General features: G+C 33.3%; 1 protein-coding gene across 5 annotated transcripts in view; it reads left to right on the forward strand.

Moving 5' to 3' along the window:
• RALGPS2 (Ral GEF with PH domain and SH3 binding motif 2) overlaps positions 1 to 17,697 on the forward strand; it is a 219,737-nt gene that overhangs the window by 103,792 nt on the left and 98,248 nt on the right. For all 5 annotated transcript variants that reach the window (XM_074308477.1, XM_074308478.1, XM_074308476.1 and 2 more), the window contains 3 exons: positions 4,434 to 4,484; positions 11,399 to 11,482; positions 15,712 to 15,801. In XM_074308477.1, the coding sequence (XP_074164578.1) occupies positions 4,434 to 4,484; positions 11,399 to 11,482; positions 15,712 to 15,801 (225 nt within the window). The remainder of the gene's footprint in view (positions 1 to 4,433; positions 4,485 to 11,398; positions 11,483 to 15,711; positions 15,802 to 17,697) is intronic.

Consider the following 17,697-nt stretch of genomic DNA (forward strand, 5'->3'; position numbering starts at 1 on the left):
TTGCTAATTGCAAATGTTTAAGGAAACATCCAAATCGACAAGAACAACATCCAGCTATTTATTTATTTAATTTTAGCAGATTTCTAAAAACAGGATTTTAAATTTTCTGTACCTTTCAGTCCCTGATGTGACTCAGAAAGTAGGCATGTGGGTTAGTTCTTAATTGCTGATTCTCATTTGCCTTTTTTATTTGGAGAGAGGTAATATACCATATTTAGTTTTTCTTTTTTTATTTCTTTTCTTTCTTCGGCAGATTTTCACTATTTGAAAATTTCTGAAAGACAGACCAAGTACTTTCAAAATAATGTCCCACAGCATGATTTCATTTTGATTTTGATCATTTACAGCCATCCTTTCCAACCTGATTTTCTTTAGTATTTGATTTCTGCTCACTGATATTGAACATCTGGTACTGAGGAACTTCCATTGTGAATAGGAATGAAGAGATTGATAGGAAAACAGATGTATTCCATTCTAGTTTATGTAGTGTCCTTATTTCAGGTTCATCTAACTTATAAAATTTAATATTCTTGGGTTGATCAGCTTTAATTGGACCATACACCATGACTTTTGAAGGTTTGGTTTCTCCTATATTTTCCTGTTTTATGAGTTGTTCATACTTTCTTTCATACTCCTGGCAAGGAGATCAAGTGTTTGCTAGCTAAGGTATTTCCTAGTGTATGCTTAAGTCATATCTTTGAGATAACATTTTATTTATGAAGTCAGCAAATTAAGATATTTTTATTTCATATGCTTTCTGCTACTCATGGTGCTAAACATTAAGGAATATAAAGTGAGACTTGTTTTCCCATCTTGAAGGAGTAATCTAGTGGAAGAGACCACACAAATACATATGAAAAACATTGACTAGGTGGGAGGGAATCTCAGAGGTAAGGCATTAGCTGTGGGTTAATGGGATGAGCTAGCTAAGAAAGATGTCTTGGTGAAGGTGGAATTTGAGCTGAAGTTGAAGAAAGCTTGAAAGGGGGAAGAATATTCCAGATATGGGGGACAGACTGTGAAAAGTGTGGAGTATGGAGATAGTATGTTGTTTTTGAGGAAAAGTGATGAGACCAGTGGAATTGGATGTTAAAATCATGGAAGGACGAAGTGTAAGAAGACTGGAAAGCTAAAGTGAAGGGGCTTTAAAAGCCAAACAAATATTTATATTTGGTCCTAGAGAGAATAAAGAGCCATTGAGTTTACTGAGTATGGATAATGAATGACATGGTTGGATTAGCATTTAGGGAAGATTACTTTGAAATTACTTTGACAGCTGAAAGGATGAACTAGCTAGGAAGCTTGAGGTGGCACGGACTTTCCCTTGGGTGAATGCTAAATGAGAAGAAACAAACAAATACTGGAGAAGGGGATTCATGTAGGATGTATTTAGAGTCTAGTTTATAGCACTTGGCAGCAGATTGGATGTGGGAGATAAATGACACTGAATTTTTAGGTCTGGATAACAGAATTGTAGTACTCTCGATCCTAATTAAGTTTACATTTAAGTTTTTAAATGGTGATTATTAGTGCCTTTATTCTTTTTTTCTGCTTTTAGAGTTAAGTTGTTTATAAATGAGTTTATTGTAGCTACTGTATTTTCATGGAGTCTTTTGTGTTTTCTTCTGATTTAATGTCAGTTTTGTTGAGGGTTATGTTAAATGTGTACTTGTTTTGTGGGCCAATCTTCTGGGTTTGATTGTCTTTCTCACACTTAATTAGACTGGCTCTTGGACTGCAAACATTTGTTACCTAGCCTGAACTTGAAGTCTTTTAAGATAGAATCTGTCAGTTTGTGCTCTTTCTGGTTAGTCTTGGAAAATTTAACATCACCCACATTCCATGGTTAAATATTTTAGTGCTTTAAGCTTAACAAAATCTTTTTCTATATTCCCTTTTATACTCACAGTAATCATATGAAATAGGTGCCTCATGAAATATCCTAATATCTACAAATATACAATTTTGCAAATGAGGAAATTGAGGTACCAGAAATAACTGTTTTGCCCCAGGCCACAGCCACAGTGTTATGTCAGTAAGTGTGAAAGGGTGGGTTTCACAGTCCATATCTTTCTAATGCCCAATCCAGCATTTTCCCCGTTATACCATATTTCTCAAATATAATAATAATTGTTTTTTAGGTATCAATATCATTATTGACAGAATTTGAAGAAAAGTAGGTTTATTAGGATTTATTGTTTTATATATGTATTCCCTTTAGGTATAAGTGTCTAAGCATTTAATGAATGAAAAATGAGGAAGAAATGTACTTATTGTGTTTAAAGAACATGGTGTCAACAGTTTTTGTTTTTTTCTTAAATGCTTCCTCTGTCCCTAAAACAATGACTTTGATTTTTATTTTTTGATTCAGGTATTTCATAAATGAATTGATTACAATTACTTTTGACTCAAGATGGAATAAGGGTTGAAGTGGTATTAATAGCGTTCTCTTTGTTTAGTGGTAAGAGATGGGAAAAGTATGTGTTTGGGAGAGTTAAAAGGGGATATAATTTTAGGAGCCGGCTTAAGATGTGATTATTGAACTAAGATCAATGAAAGATAGGCAATATGTGTGTATGTGTGTGTGTGTGTGTGTGTGTGCCATTCATTTTTCCCTTAGAAAGGAAAACTTGCTGAGATAATCTGCTCTTAGCCACTAGGTGGCAGGTCAGCCTAGGTAGTCTTTTTCCAGTCTATGCAGCAGAGTGGTCTTAGAAAAAGAAACAAATTGACTAAGATTGCAAAAGTTAAGAGATGGAAAAACAATGTGGCTGTTTATCTGTGGGATGTGATCATTTGTAGTAGTGCTTGTACTGATGGGTGCAAAAGTGTTAATGATGATATACAATTTGAAGAAGTCCTTATTTTTTTCTATAGTAATTTTGGAAACCTATGCTTATGTGATACGCTAGAATTTATAGCAAAAATGATAGAAAACTCCGTCGATCTTATAGGAATGATCTCATTTAGTATTATTTTTCAGTTAATGGCAAATGGTTAGTATGTCTGGTCAAGAGAGGCATCTGTTTATTTCCCAGTCAGTGCTTAGCACAGTATTTTGCATCCTTTATGTACATATGAATAAATATTCCATCAGTGATTGATAGTGCTATAGTTTCTCCCTGTTGCCAGTTAATAAGAACAGTTTTAGGCATCATATTTAGATAGAAATCATTCTTCCCCTTCCTCGTTTGCCATGAAAACTGATTAGACTAAATGCTCTTAGGCATGTTGAGGTATTTTTTAAAGTAAAACTTTTAAGGAACAATTTCGTATTTTCCTGAATCAGTTAAATTTTAACTTCATAGTGACCTACAGTTTAGAAATAATGGTGGGTTACCAGAAGGCATCACTTTTTTCTAAGTTAATACATTGTAATCTTAAATATGTAGAAGACTCGTGTGTATGTGTATGTGTATACATATACATATATATATATATATATACACATATATGTGTATGTATATACACATATATATGTATATATATACATATATACGTATATATATATATATATATATATATATATATATATATATATATATATATATATATATATATAGAGAGAGAGAGAGAGAGAGAGAGAGAGAGAGAGAGAGAGAGAGAGAGAGAGAGAGAGAGAGAGTGTTTTGCATGTAGATAAATATTAATACTATGTGGTATTGTGCTGTAAGATACTGATTTTGAAAGGTCAGAAAATAACCTCAATTTTCAGGGTGGGGGGAAGCGGGGTGATGAAGTATTTTAACCTTACCAATAATGATTTAGGTAATATATGTATTGCATACAGTTTCCCAACAGACTTGACAATAGGAGCTATAGGAAGGCGATTAGCCATTTTCTATCAGTCTTTGGAATTTATTATTATGTAACTCTTTTGGCAAGAAAGTTGAAGTTATGCAAAAATTATGATGGGAATCTTTACTGAAATTTAATCTAATGTATATGAATTGATACTAAAGGTAAAGTGTCAAGATTTCTTTCCCCTTTTCCAAATTAAGAAGAAATGATTATCTTTTTCAAAAATGCACAGTTTTAGGACATTGTGGTATAGTAATAATCATACTAAGAAGACTAGTGTATGAATTGGGATATGTGAAATCTGTTGTTGAATATTTTGCTAATTTATGTGATCAGGACCAGGTTCATTTCCTCTTGTTAAATTGGTATTTTTATATTTCATAAGAATGCTTTAAAAAGAATTAGGCTATGTAGAAATGGAATACTTATATTTCATGAAATAAATTTGCTTGAACTTTTCATGAAAGAAGTTGAAAGAAATATTCTTTATGGTTGAAAAAATTCTGACAGATTGAATATTTTTAAATATTACAAATGTGATTTTAGTAAAATTGTGTAATCTTGATAAAGTGATGTTAAAATTGGATCACAAAGTATTGATTTTGAAAATAATTTATTATTTTTCATTTCAGGGTCAGATAACATTAATGGATGTCCCAGTATTTAAGGCTATTCAACCAGATGTGAGTAATATTTGGTTTGTATTCCTCAAATTTAAAACAGCTAGATATATTGCATTAATGTAAGTGTTTGTGGAAATGTGAAGTAAAATTACTTTTTATGAATTTGGGCTATAAAAACTTCATGTGCTACTGATGTGGTGAAAGCTTAAAAAATAGTGCTGACAGTTATAGTGCTTACAGAATCAGAATTTTAGAACTGGAAAGGACCATAGGGATGATCTAATCTTTCTCATTTCGCAAATGAAAAAATTAAGGATTTGGGAGATTAATATGTTCAGTGATATGTTTCTTTTAGTTCTATTTAATGTATCATATGTCTGCTATTAGTTTTACTAAGATTTTGATCTTCATGTCTGTAGAATTTTGTAAATATAATTAGAGACCTAAAAGAAATTACTGATTTACTTAGGGTTACATTGTCTGAAATAAGACACAGAACCTTCTGACTATAAGGCCAACTCTGCATCCAGTAAACCATGTTGCTTCTCGGAAGGCTCGTGGTAATGCAGTGAACACCTTATTGAAATATAAAATAAGAAAGTGGACATAAATTATATTGGAAAATTCTTTAAAGGAAGAAATTTTTTAATATATTTAAAGCATCTCTTAGTTTAGACTCAGCTCACAGTGTAGAGGAAAAAAATATTTACTTAAAGACTAAGATCTAAAGATTATACAATATGAAGTCTACCTAAAAATAACAAAAAGAGTGTTTTTATTTTTGTTTTCTTAAAACTATATTAGGAATAGAAGGTCAAATTTGCATAGGACCATTACTTGGCCTAAACACTGTGATTCCTGATGATAATGGAGAGAGAGAGTTGCTACTCAACTTTTTTGATTCTGTTTTCTTTGCCAATGAGAAGGTTCTTTGATTTAGGAAAGGACAAAACAAAATTGGCTAATAGTGATTTGATACCCAAGATAATTAAGGAGAATTAAGTGAACACTGAGATGCTCTTGATGAATTCAAGTAGGCTCATGTAAACTCTGGCCTGGTTACTGCTAGAACTGGAAAATGTGATGGCTGAGCTAATGATTTCCAGAGGATCATGTTGAATGAGAGAGGCGCTATCAGACTAGAGAAGACTGAATATTGTTCCAGTTATCAAGAAGAGGAAGAGAAAACAACCTGCAAACTATCTATAACAATTCCTTCTGAAATCTTTTATATATTATTAAATAAATGGCTAGCACAAAGTAGAGTTCACTGCTTCATCAAAACTTCATTCCAGACTATATATCCCTTACCCCTAGCCCTCTTTCATTTCCTTTTTTGGCAGTCTTAGGAGTGGGGAAAAATGAACTTATTTTTATACAGTTTTAACAATCATTTGACAGAGGCCATCATTCTCATCTTCTGCAAGAAAATGGTAAGATGGGGGCAGCCAGGTGGCGCAGTGGATAGAGCACCAGCCTTGAAGTCAGGAGGACCTGAGTTCAAATCTGGTCTCAGGCACTTAACACTTCCTAGCTGTGTGACCCTGGGCAAGTCACTTAATCCCAGCCTCAGGGGGGAAAAAAAAAACAAAAAAAAAACAGAAAATGGTAAGATGGGGCATCTAGGTGATGCAGTGAATAGAGCACCAGCCCAGAAGGACCTCAGTTCAAATCTGGTCTCAGACACTTACTACTTATGACCCTGGGCAAGTCACTTAACCCCAATTGCTTCAGCAAAAAAAAAAAAAAAAAAAAAAAAAAAAAAGATAATGGTAAGAAATAAGATGGGCCAAGTGTTAGTGTTTTTAGTTGAATCTATAACTAATTGAATGGCTAGACTCAAAGAATAGACGTTAATGGTTCACTGTTAGCTAGGAAGATGCCTCAAGTCTTTCCCCTTTCTTATCTGTCTTTCACAAAGCTGCTTAGTTTGGATAGTTTGTGTACTTCTGACTGTCACTTCAAGTTAGCTCTAGGAGCTTCTAGGATTAAATTAAATATAGTACTGAGCTCATTTTCTTATTTAGGGATGATAATATTACCTACCTCAAAGATTGTGAGGATTCTTTATATAAATCATTCTGCAAACTTTAAAATATGATATGTAAACTTTTTTCTCTGAAGAATTACAAGCACTAGCAAGAGCTGTGGTTTTTAATGTGACATTCATATTTTTATGTATTTATATTGGCTTTAATCAAATTCTTTTAACTGAGTATTAGGGTGCCTTTTGTTCAATATTTTATTTAAAACTTTGGTAATACTTTTCCTTCTACATATTAAGATGAATCAATAATCTAACTTTTTCTTTTTTTAATAGTTTTTATTTACCAGATATATGCATGGGTATCTTTACAACATTGACAATTGCCAAACCCTTCGTTCTAATTTTTCCCCTTCTTCCCCCCCCCCCTCCCAAGATGGCAGGTCAACCAATACATGCCAAATATGTTAATTAATCTAACTTCCTAAAAGTAAATACTAATATATTCACTCAAACACAAGAATTTTATGTGATGGTGATTTAAGGATATTTAAGGAAAACAGTATCTTATGTTCCACAATGGAGGGGAAAGATAAGCTCAATCATTTATTAACTGCTTACTCTGTACAAGATGCTATATCAGTCACTGAAAATGCAAAACAAAAAACTCCTGCCCCTCCAGGAGCTTAACATTGTAATGAGTAGATCATGTGAAGATAGAAGTGTACAGAAAACATTCAAAGCAGGCAAGAGATGATTTAAGAGGATAAGGCATTAGTAAGTAACTAGGGAGAACAGAAGGTGGTACTTCAACTGAATTCTGAAGGAAATCAAGGAAAAGAGGAGAGACTGGAAGAAGATCATTTAGGGTACTGGCAGTTGTCAAGATTAGGATGGGGGAACCTTTTTTCTGCCAAAAGCCATTTGGATATTTATAACATCATTCATGGACCATTCAAAATAATCAGTTTAATGAACTCAATCAATGGGAGGTGATTGTGGCATTGACAGGTCCAGGCCAAATGATTTTGCAAGCATTATATGCTCTGTGGGGAATGTTCCCCATTCCTGGTCTAGAAAAGGTCATCTCTAATTTTTTTGATTATGTGCCCTGATCAGCAAGAAAAAAATTCACATGTACCTTTGATATGTGGATATATATATATTTATTTACATATAAGTGATATATTTTCATTGTTCATGCTAATATGTACATCATAAACTTATACAAAATTAGAATTTCACAAAGCATAAGAAAGATGAAATATTTGACATGTCATTTAGTAATTCATGTAGTCACTTGATTAGAAAGGTGACCTTGTCAGACCTGTGCTTTTTAGGAATCTATGTTGTATGATGGATTAGAGAAGTTCCTTTTGATTTAAACCAAACTCTTCGAAACCAGTAATCTTTTGATTGCCAAATTTAATAACATTTTCTCAATTTTCATTCTTCTTGACGTTGTTGATAATCTTCTACCTACTCTTTCCCTCTCTAGATTGTCATGACAGAACTCTACTTGTTCTCCTTCTCCTCCTACTGAACTGACCATTATTCAAATTTGAGAGATCAAATTTGAGATAGTAATTCAGGTGAAAAGTAAGGAGCCCCTGAACTGGGGAGAGGGATATATGAATAGAGACAAGAGCAATGTGATTTATTCTAGAAATAAAAATGACAAAGTTTGGTAAGTGAATGGATATGTCAATTAGCAAGCATTAATAAAATACTTATACTATGGGCTTCTGGTGATTTAAAAATGAAAAAAAAAAAGGAAAAAACAGTCCTTGCCCTGAAGGAGTTCACATTTCAGAGATGACATAGAAATAACTAGATACATGAAAGTAATCTCAGAGGGACCAGAAGATGGTACTTTAATTGAGTCTCAAAGGAAACAGAGAAAACTAAGCAGCAAAGGTGAGGAAGGGAGAAAATTCCAGGTAGGGGAAGTAGACAATTAGGAACTAGAAGATTATCAACAATATTGAGAAGGATGAGAATTGAGAAAATGCTATTAAATTTGGCAATCAAAAGATTGCTGGTTTTGAAGAGTTTGGTTTAAATAGAAGGATGAGATCAGATGTCAGGTTTCAGAAAATGGAGTGAGAATCAGGAGTTGAAGCTGATACCAAGGTTTCAGATCGAGAGGTCTGGAAGGATAGTGGCTAGTCCACAGTAATACATTTGGAAGACAAAATCAATTTGGGTGAAAACGCAATGTAAGCAGCTTTTTGATATAAATTGTAACTTCTCCATGCCTGATTGTTCCACATGAGTGACCCTTAGTGACTGCTCAGGAGCACAAAGCTGGCCAAAGGAGATCCTGCTGTAGGCACAGGGCAATCTGAGGGGTTAAGAAGGAGGAATATTTTTCTGTGGGCACATGTATAAATGAGGGTCCTGTGATGAAGGGAAGGGGGTAAAGTGGTTTTGTTGGAGACACATCGTGAGATCGATACTGCAGGGAGGGTGGGATTCCAGCATATCTTTCTGCTTAGCTATTTGGTCCTGTATCTTTTGGGATCATACTCCAGTCCCTCACCTTAGAGACTAGTAGTTCCAAGCAATGTTTCCAATTCTTCTTTGATTCTCCTTTTACTCCTATATTAAAAAGCAAAAGTAAAACAAACAACCAAAAAATTGGACTTGGTATCTTTCATAGCCTCAACTCCTTCTGAATTTTAACATTCCTAACACTTTTAAAAAATAGGATTGTGCCACACTATTTTATTCATGTTCTGTTACCTGGTCTTGCTTTCATTTTCTGTATATTTATTTTTTAAAATCTATGTTCAGACATGTCACATTTTGGACATAAAATTCTTTCTCCTCAGTGGACTTTTTTTCCCCCTTTGTGTCTCAAAATTTTATTCTTGATTAACTCCTATCTCTCATGGGTTGACGTCTTTAAAATTTTAGTTCATGAGATCCTACATATTTTTTCTCTAAACTTCAATTTGAAGGATGCTTTCCTAAGTTTCATGTCATATTATTTCAAGTTTTTTCTATCACAAACTCTAGAAGGAAATGGAGTTCCTTTCTCTTTCTCCCCGCCCCCCCCCCCCCACTATCTCACCTTTTTTTCATCTTTTGAGGAATGAATCTATTTCCAAGATAAGATATTTAGTCAACAGTGCTTAATATATATGTGTACTTTGTTAAGTTCTGGAATATAGAATATGGTAGCAACAAATGCACGTAACTATGGACATCTAAGATATTAAGTTTAATTGGAAGGTAATTTCACAGAGAAGGGATAAGGAGGTCACTAACTCAGAAAGGTCACCTGCAAAAGGTGAGATTTGGACTGAATCTTGAATGAAGCTAAGAAATTATGGTAAGAAAATGAATATTCCAGACATTTCCTTCTAGCCAAGTATATAGGCACAGAATTATATGTTATATATAAAGTGTAGTAGATAGACCTGTAGAATTATAGTGTAAAACAATGACTAAAAATTAAGTATGCCAGAGAGAGGGACTGGGCAAGGGGAGGCTGAGGAGGAGTTTGGGAGTTCTGAACTGCAGTAGGACTAAAGCTGGTCTAGTATGGTGAGCTCTTAGACTTATAGGGCCATTAGCTATCTAAGAAGGAACAAAATGTCCATGTCTAAAATGGAATAGGACAAAGCTCCCATGCCTATCAGTGTTGATTTTGAGAGTATGATAGCTACTTTTGACCAAGATAGGGAGCCCCACTCTTTCTCCATGTATTTGTTACACTGTCAAGTATAAGCCTAGGCAATTGCCTGCTTTTTCTGTGCGCATTACTGAGTGATAGCTTCTATGGTTCTTTAGCATTATTTTTTGCAGAACGGTTACCCCCTTAGAACATGTCTTCCTCTTCAGGAAAAGCCTCATTGTTTTTAAATATACAATTATACTTTTTCCTCCCTTTTTCTATGAAACCATTGTCTTCGTCAAAGCTTTGAGAGTTGTTTCCCAATCTTTACATTAGATACTTTTTCCCAAAATAAAATCCAGATTCTCTTTTCTTTAAGAAAACTTCATTCTGTCCAACCACTTGAAGTATAGAGAAGCATAATATAAACATCTTCACTTTGTTCAAGAAGCAGCTTATACTTGGAATGCAGCAGGCATTTTGCTGTTGCAAAAGTAAAATCATCACACACTTAGTGCTAGAAAGCATATTTTTATATATTTCTGGACAACCTCTAAAATTCCTGAGTGGAGAGGTAAGTAGCTGGAAGGCCCATGTGTGAGAAGAAAATATGAAGAAGGGGGGGATGGGCCTCATTTATGGAAATAATTTAACTTATTATATCATTTCAGTGATTTGTTGACAGATTTTATTCCTTAAAGTTTAAACAAAGCTTTAGGAATGTTCTTTAAGCTTTATGTATTTCTTTTATTCAGGATTTCATCTAAATGTTATATAAGTACTCTAGACCTAAGTATATCCTACAGAGATAATAATTTAATTTTGGAAATGTATACATGGTATGTTACTTTGATGAATTTTTACTTCCCACGTGTGTATACATATGTCTATATGTATGTGTGTGACTATGTAAAAATTAATATAGTTCGTCAGTTTCCTAATCTGTATAATAAAGGGCTTAGACTGGTTTGTAAGATCCCTTCTTGTTCTAAATCAATAACACAATAAACTAACAACTTAAAATAAATGGATTTATATTTTAAAAACTAAAATGGTAGTTTAGAAATAATAAGTATAAAAAGATAAAAATAGAAGAAATAAATATGACTTTCTATCTGGTAAAATTAGAACATTAAATATCCCTTTGGATTTGCTGAATTCAGTTTGATGGTATAGTAAATAAATACATTATTTTAACTACTCATTTTAAATTGTAGTTAAGGAAGACAAAAAAGTTGTATGTGTGTGTGTGTGTATACATATACATATATGTATGTTTGTGTGTTGCACCCTTTAACTCTTAGTATTATAGTAAGGAAATATTACCTATTTCCCTCATATTACATTTAATTATCATTATTTTTTCAGGAGCTTTCAAGTTGTGGATGGAATAAAAAAGAAAAGTACAGTTCTGCACCAAATGCAGTTGCCTTCACAAGAAGATTTAATCATGTAAGTCTTCTCTAAAATGATGCTATTCTTTTCAAAAATGTAAATCTTTTAATGAAAATTTTCTATTGAGCTTTCCCTAAAGTAAATATTTGTGAGATTATATATATATATATATAAAAAAATTTATATATATATATATATATATATATATATATATATATATATATATATATATATAAAATTTTTTTAAAATAAAAAATACTATTCTAGCATCATCTCATTCAAAGGGATTTCCTAGAAAAATTGAAATTGATCTGAACTTAGAATTTTGTAGAAGACAAAAATGTCTTGTTTCTGTTTTCAGTTTTAGTTATAATTCTGGATACACAAAGTTGAAATGTTAAATGAGTCCCAAACAATATTAATTTTACATTTCACTTTCATATATAAGTATTAGAATTGGATGGGACATTAATCATATAACTAATTAAATTTAAGGTCTGATTTTAATTTAATCTTCCATTTACATATTTTTCCTTTCTTGGAAGACACTGAAGCCCTTCCCAATTATCTTCCTTCTGTGGGAAGAAACCTAGAAATCCAACCCACTTAAAGTCTCAGGCCCTATAGGTCCCAATGGTACTGGGCCAGGCCTCTTACCCTAGGGAGTGAACATAATTCTTCATGCTGTAGAGATGAGTAGCCAATCACCAGTTTTTCAGTGAGTGGAAGGCAACGGGATCTTAGCTGTTAGAAGTTGAGAGATTTTCAATTAAGTCCCTGAGACAGAGTGTGTTTGCCCAGGTCCTAAGTATTATCAAGAACTGCTTTCTACATCTTGGGCTGGGTACTGATTCCTTTTATACTAAATGGAATGTTCTTATACCCACTATAACAGCTTTTGTTATCTAAACTTTTGTGGAACTTTTCAGGCAGTAATGATGTAAATAATTTTAAAATAGAAATCCTTTTAACACTTTACAATGGCTACAAAAATTATGGAAGACAAGGGAAGTGATTTGTTAAATCAGTTTCCTATTCTTTGTTTTTATTTCTCCTGACAAAATTTTCATTTTAAAACCATATTGAAGTAACATAGATCTTGTAACACTAATCCTCATATTTCTCACCTCTTATTAACCAGTGATATGAGTCCCAACAATGTCTTTCATTCACTTTCATATTATATGGTGGTATAATGCATCTAACATTCACCCTAAAGTTCACCTGAGTTCAAATCTAGCCTCAGACATTTAGCTGGGTAACCCTGGTCAAGTCACTTAACTCTTTTTACTTCAGTTCCTTATTTCAAAAATAAGCTGAAGAATGAAGTGGCAAACCATTCCAGTATCTTTGCCAAGAAAACCCCAGGTTGGGTCATGATGAGTTAGACATGACTAAACACAAACTAAATAACAACAACTGTGATTACATTGCAGTGGAGAGAGCTGTTGTGGCAGTCAGAAAACTGGAGTGGAAGCCTTTGCACTGTCACTTAGGAATTACATTAAATTACTTGTAGAGCTCTCTTCCAGTTTTTAGAAAAGGAAAATTATAATTAATATTCAGCAGATATACTTGTGTTGACTTAGTTAAATTGTCATTTAACATACTTATTCATCATTCAAAGAATAAATATTAATGTTTTAAAATATTTGGAAAACTATAGTATTCAGTTTTAGTAAATAATTCTGAATTGTAGAATACAATATAGATAAGAGAGAGTATGGTTAATCAGCAAACATTTCTAAAGTGTTTATTCTATGACAGATATTCTGCTAAGTAATGGGAATAAAAATACAAGTAGAAAGAAATACTCTCCCCTTGAGAAGCTTACATTTGAATAAAGAAAAATACAGAAAAGGAGGTTACAGAGGAAAGGGGGAGGTACCCACATAGGAGCATGTTGGCAAAGTCTGCAACATGGGAAATAGAAATAGGAAAATCATGAAGGCTGGTGGTTTGGGTCCCTCTCAAAATGAAGACCTTGAGAGGAATTTCTCAGAGCTATAAGAGGGACACAGAGATAGAAAAAATCCTGCATCAAATGGCCACACTGACTCTGAGGAATGGTTCGGGGTGAGCAGGCAGCTGAGGCGTGATAGCAAGGATTGAGAGAAGCTGAGCCAGGAGAATTGAGCATAGCTGTGCTGGAGCCTCTCTTCCAATGGAAAATCGGGGGAGAACTCCCCTTTGGGAAAGAGGTCCTATGGTGAGGAATCCATAGCTGTCATAGAAGCCTTGATTTGAATATAAGAAGATCAGTGATCAAGGTAAAAAAACGTACATGTGTTTAGATAGTCATAACCATCTCCCTGAATTCTTGGGGTTTTGAAAAAAAGGGTGAAAAAAGTCTTGGAGGAGGCTGGTAGTAATCCAAGTGGAAGACACATACATTACTATGTATGGAAAAGTTTTAATTCAGGGTATAAAAGGTGTCTTGTAGCAATACAGAAACAAGCATCATAATTGAGTGGGTGCCTCAAAAATGTTGAATAAATGAAGGGAAAATGTAATATGTAAATTTCCAAACTGGCTTCTGTTGGAGATACAGAGAAGAACAAGGTTTTCAGCACTGATCAAGAGCTATAGCGATAATGATGATTCATGGACAAAGGTGTTAAAAGCTTCATCATATTTGCAGATGACAAAAAGATAAGAGGGATAGAAAACAAATTGGATAATAGAGTAAACAACTAAACATCTCAGCAGAGTAATATAGCAAGTGAATTATTTTTTAAGATTTAATGACATTTGGGGCAGCTGGGTGGTGCAGTGGATAGAGCACCAGCCCTGAATTCAGGAGGACCTGAGTTCAAATCTGGTCTCAGACACTTAACACTTCCTGGCTGTGTGACCCTGGGCAAGTCACTTAACCCCAGCCTCCAAAAAAAAAAAAAGATTTAATGATATTTGAAGTAAAACCATATACAAGAACTCAAAATAATCTGCTTCATAAGCACAAGGGAGATTTAGCTAGACTGTATTTCATCTGAAGAGTGTTGCAATAGATGGCAAGCTTAGTATAATTAAAGTGTATGATAGGGTAGCCAAAAAAGTCCAGTGAGAGTTTAGGCTGCATTATTAAAGGTATAGTATCTTGAACAATGAATATGATAGTTCTAATCTACTTTATCATGGTCATGTTATATCTGAATTGTTACATTCATTTCTGAGACTTCATTTTAGGAAAAACATTGATAATCTATAGAGCATCTAAAAAAAGTAACCATGTTACAGTAGGACTTTGTTACAATGGCATTTAAGGACTAATGAAAAGAGCTGGAAAGTTTTAGGGAAAACTTAGTAGGGACATGTGGAAGTGGCATTAGAATGGGACTTTTGTTTTTCTTGGCCCCAGAGAGCAAAGCTAGGAACTACTGAAGCAAATTTAAATTCACTGTAAGGAAAACTCTTCTAGGAGGGCTATACACAATCACAAATGGACTGCCTTTGGAATTGATGAGTTACTTCATATTGGAGGTCTTTGACAATAGAGGGGATTCTTGGTCAGTTATGGATCAAAACTTAAATGATTGCTAAAGTCTCTTCCAACTTTGAGATTCTCTGATTTTTCAGTATATTAAATTTTGATAATGATTTGCAGTTTATTGCTTTTGTATATATTGTCTTATTTGACTATAGTTAAGTAACACAGTGGATAAATCATTGGGACCTGGAATCAGGAAGATCTGAGTTCAGATTCAGCCCCAGATACATTGTGGTTGTGGGGCTGAATAAATCAATTGATTGTTGTCAGTTATATCTCAGTTTTCTCATCTGTAAAATCAAGATAATAATAGAACCTTCCTTCTAAGTTTAAGAAAGTAAAATAAAGCACTTTGCAAATCCTGAAGTGCTTATAAATGCTAGCCATCATTATTATTACTATCACTACTGCTACTATTATTGCTTATAATAAGGAAGATTGTGTGGCACACTGGAAAAACCAATGGTGATATAGTCAGAACCTAGTACCTTAAGTAACCTTGGAGAAATAACTTTACCTGCTGGGGCTTCAGTTTCTTCATTTGTAAAATGAGTGGGCTGAATGGCCTCAAATCCTTTTTTTTTTTTTTTTTTTTTTTTTTTTTAAATTTGAGGTCCAGGGTTAGCTCTTAAGTGACTAAAGCAGAAAGAATTCAAATCCAGACCTTACCCGAACAAGTCAAGGGCTTCTTTATATTCAGTTACACCATTCTTTAGCAAGTTGAGTAGACTTTAGATTTTAGTTTTCTAGGAGTTAAACAAAGAGCCATTCCCTTCTGTTAACCTTGTTTTTATTTTAGGTAAGCTTTTGGGTAGTTCGAGAGATCCTTCATGCACAGACATTGAAAATCAGAGCGGAAGTTTTGAGTCATTACATTAAAACTGCGAAGGTAAGGAAGCTTTTTCTTTGCTTTGGGTGTCCTTATATTTGAGTTGAATCTTAGAAATGTTTTTAGATAAGCATTTCCTTCTACACCTTTTTGTTTCCTGATGAGGCCTCATGTCTGCATTGATTGCTGTTCCTGGTGAATTATTGATAAGAGCCACTGGACTTAGAGACCTTGCATCTTTTTGTTCTCTGGGCCTCAGCTTCCTAATCTGAAAGATTAGGAGATTGTAGCACATGATTTATAGATTCTCTTCTGTCACTGTTTTAGGGTGATTTCTAATGTTAATTCATTTCAGTACATGTTTAATCGGATTCTTTGGGTTTTTCCCCTAACCCCCAAATCTATTTTGCATCTTACAGTTTGTATATTTATTCTGTCCAATTTTTTTGTTTGTCCTTTTTTTTGTTTTGGTTTTTGGCTTTGTGTTTTTTTTCCCTCCTAATCATTTGATATGTATTTTAATGGAAGAAATTTTTATAATCAACTTTTGGTCTCTGCTTTAATGGTCAATTGCTAATTGTGGAGATATTTCGTTTCCTCCTGAAATATTGAATCTTCTATGTGTCTTGAGGCCAAAAATGAGAAGGTACTATTCACTATTGCAAACCTATCTGCTTATGAACAGTTCTGTAGCTTGTCGTTTCCTGTCTAACTTCTAGGCTCTTCTTTCTTCCTTCCAATCCACTTAAAACACATATTTTTGATGTGTGTAGTGCTGCTATGAATATTTTACTATATATAGGACCTTTCTTTTAACTCCTTGAGATACATGCCTGTCAATTGGCTATTTAGATCAAAGTTACTTTAACATAATAAAAATTGCTTTATAGAGTGGTTGGACCAATAATCACCCCTTCCAACAGTTCTTAATTTTTATCATCTTTGCCAGTTTGTTAGATGGGAGATAAAACCATAAAACAGTTTTGATTTGCATTTTTCGTATTATTAACCATTTGGAATATGTTTTCAAATGATTTTTGATTATTAGAAATAATTCTTATGAGAATTGTTTGTCTATATGATTTATTTATTTATTTATGCCCTGGGGATTAAATCTTGTTCATACACATTTATGCAAGCTCCTAGATAGCTTGGATATCAAACCTTTATCAAAGTTATTTTGATGAAAAGATTTTTTTCCTCCAGTTGAAAACTTGCTCTTGTATTTTCACTGATTTTGTTGGTGCAATAACTTTTAAATTTCATATAATCAAAATAATCTTTTATCTTTTCTGTTTGCTTCTATTTGATGTTTAATCAATACATCCCCTTGCCTTAACTGAGAAATACTTGATTTGATTTTTTTTCCATTTTTAAAAATGATCTGACCTATATAGTATTCAAGTTTTGTCTCCATTTTTGAGCTTTTCTGTTGTATATAGTGTGGATGCTGGTCTGAAACTAATTTCTGCCAAGTTGTATTCTAGCTTTCCCAAATGTTCTTGTCAAATAAAGTTATTTCCATAATAAACTGTATTTTTATTTGTTGAGACCAGTAGGTTATTGAATTTGGTTATCTAGCTTGTTTCACTGTTCTGTTTTTAATTTTTAAGTTGATACCAGACAATTTTGATAATTACTACTACATGGTGTAATTGGAAGTTTGGAAGTTCTAATCCCTGCTTTGCACCTGTTTTTTGTTTTGTTTTGTTTTTGTTTTTGTTTTGTTTTGTTTTGTTTTGTTTTGTTTTTAAACTTATTTCCTTTGAAATTCTAGATTCCTCATTTCTTCAAGCTAATTTTGATTTTCCTTTAACACTATGGAGGTCCTCTCTTGGTAGTTTGACTGATACAGTATTATGTGATTTTATAGGTTTTTTTTTTTTTTTTAATACTAATTTTATTAGTGGACATTATTAATTGTTAAGGGCCATGCCTGGGTGAAAGGGCAAGTCA

Source organism: Sminthopsis crassicaudata, chromosome 4 (assembly GCF_048593235.1).
Source record: "Sminthopsis crassicaudata isolate SCR6 chromosome 4, ASM4859323v1, whole genome shotgun sequence".
Lineage (NCBI taxonomy): Eukaryota > Metazoa > Chordata > Mammalia > Dasyuromorphia > Dasyuridae > Sminthopsis > Sminthopsis crassicaudata.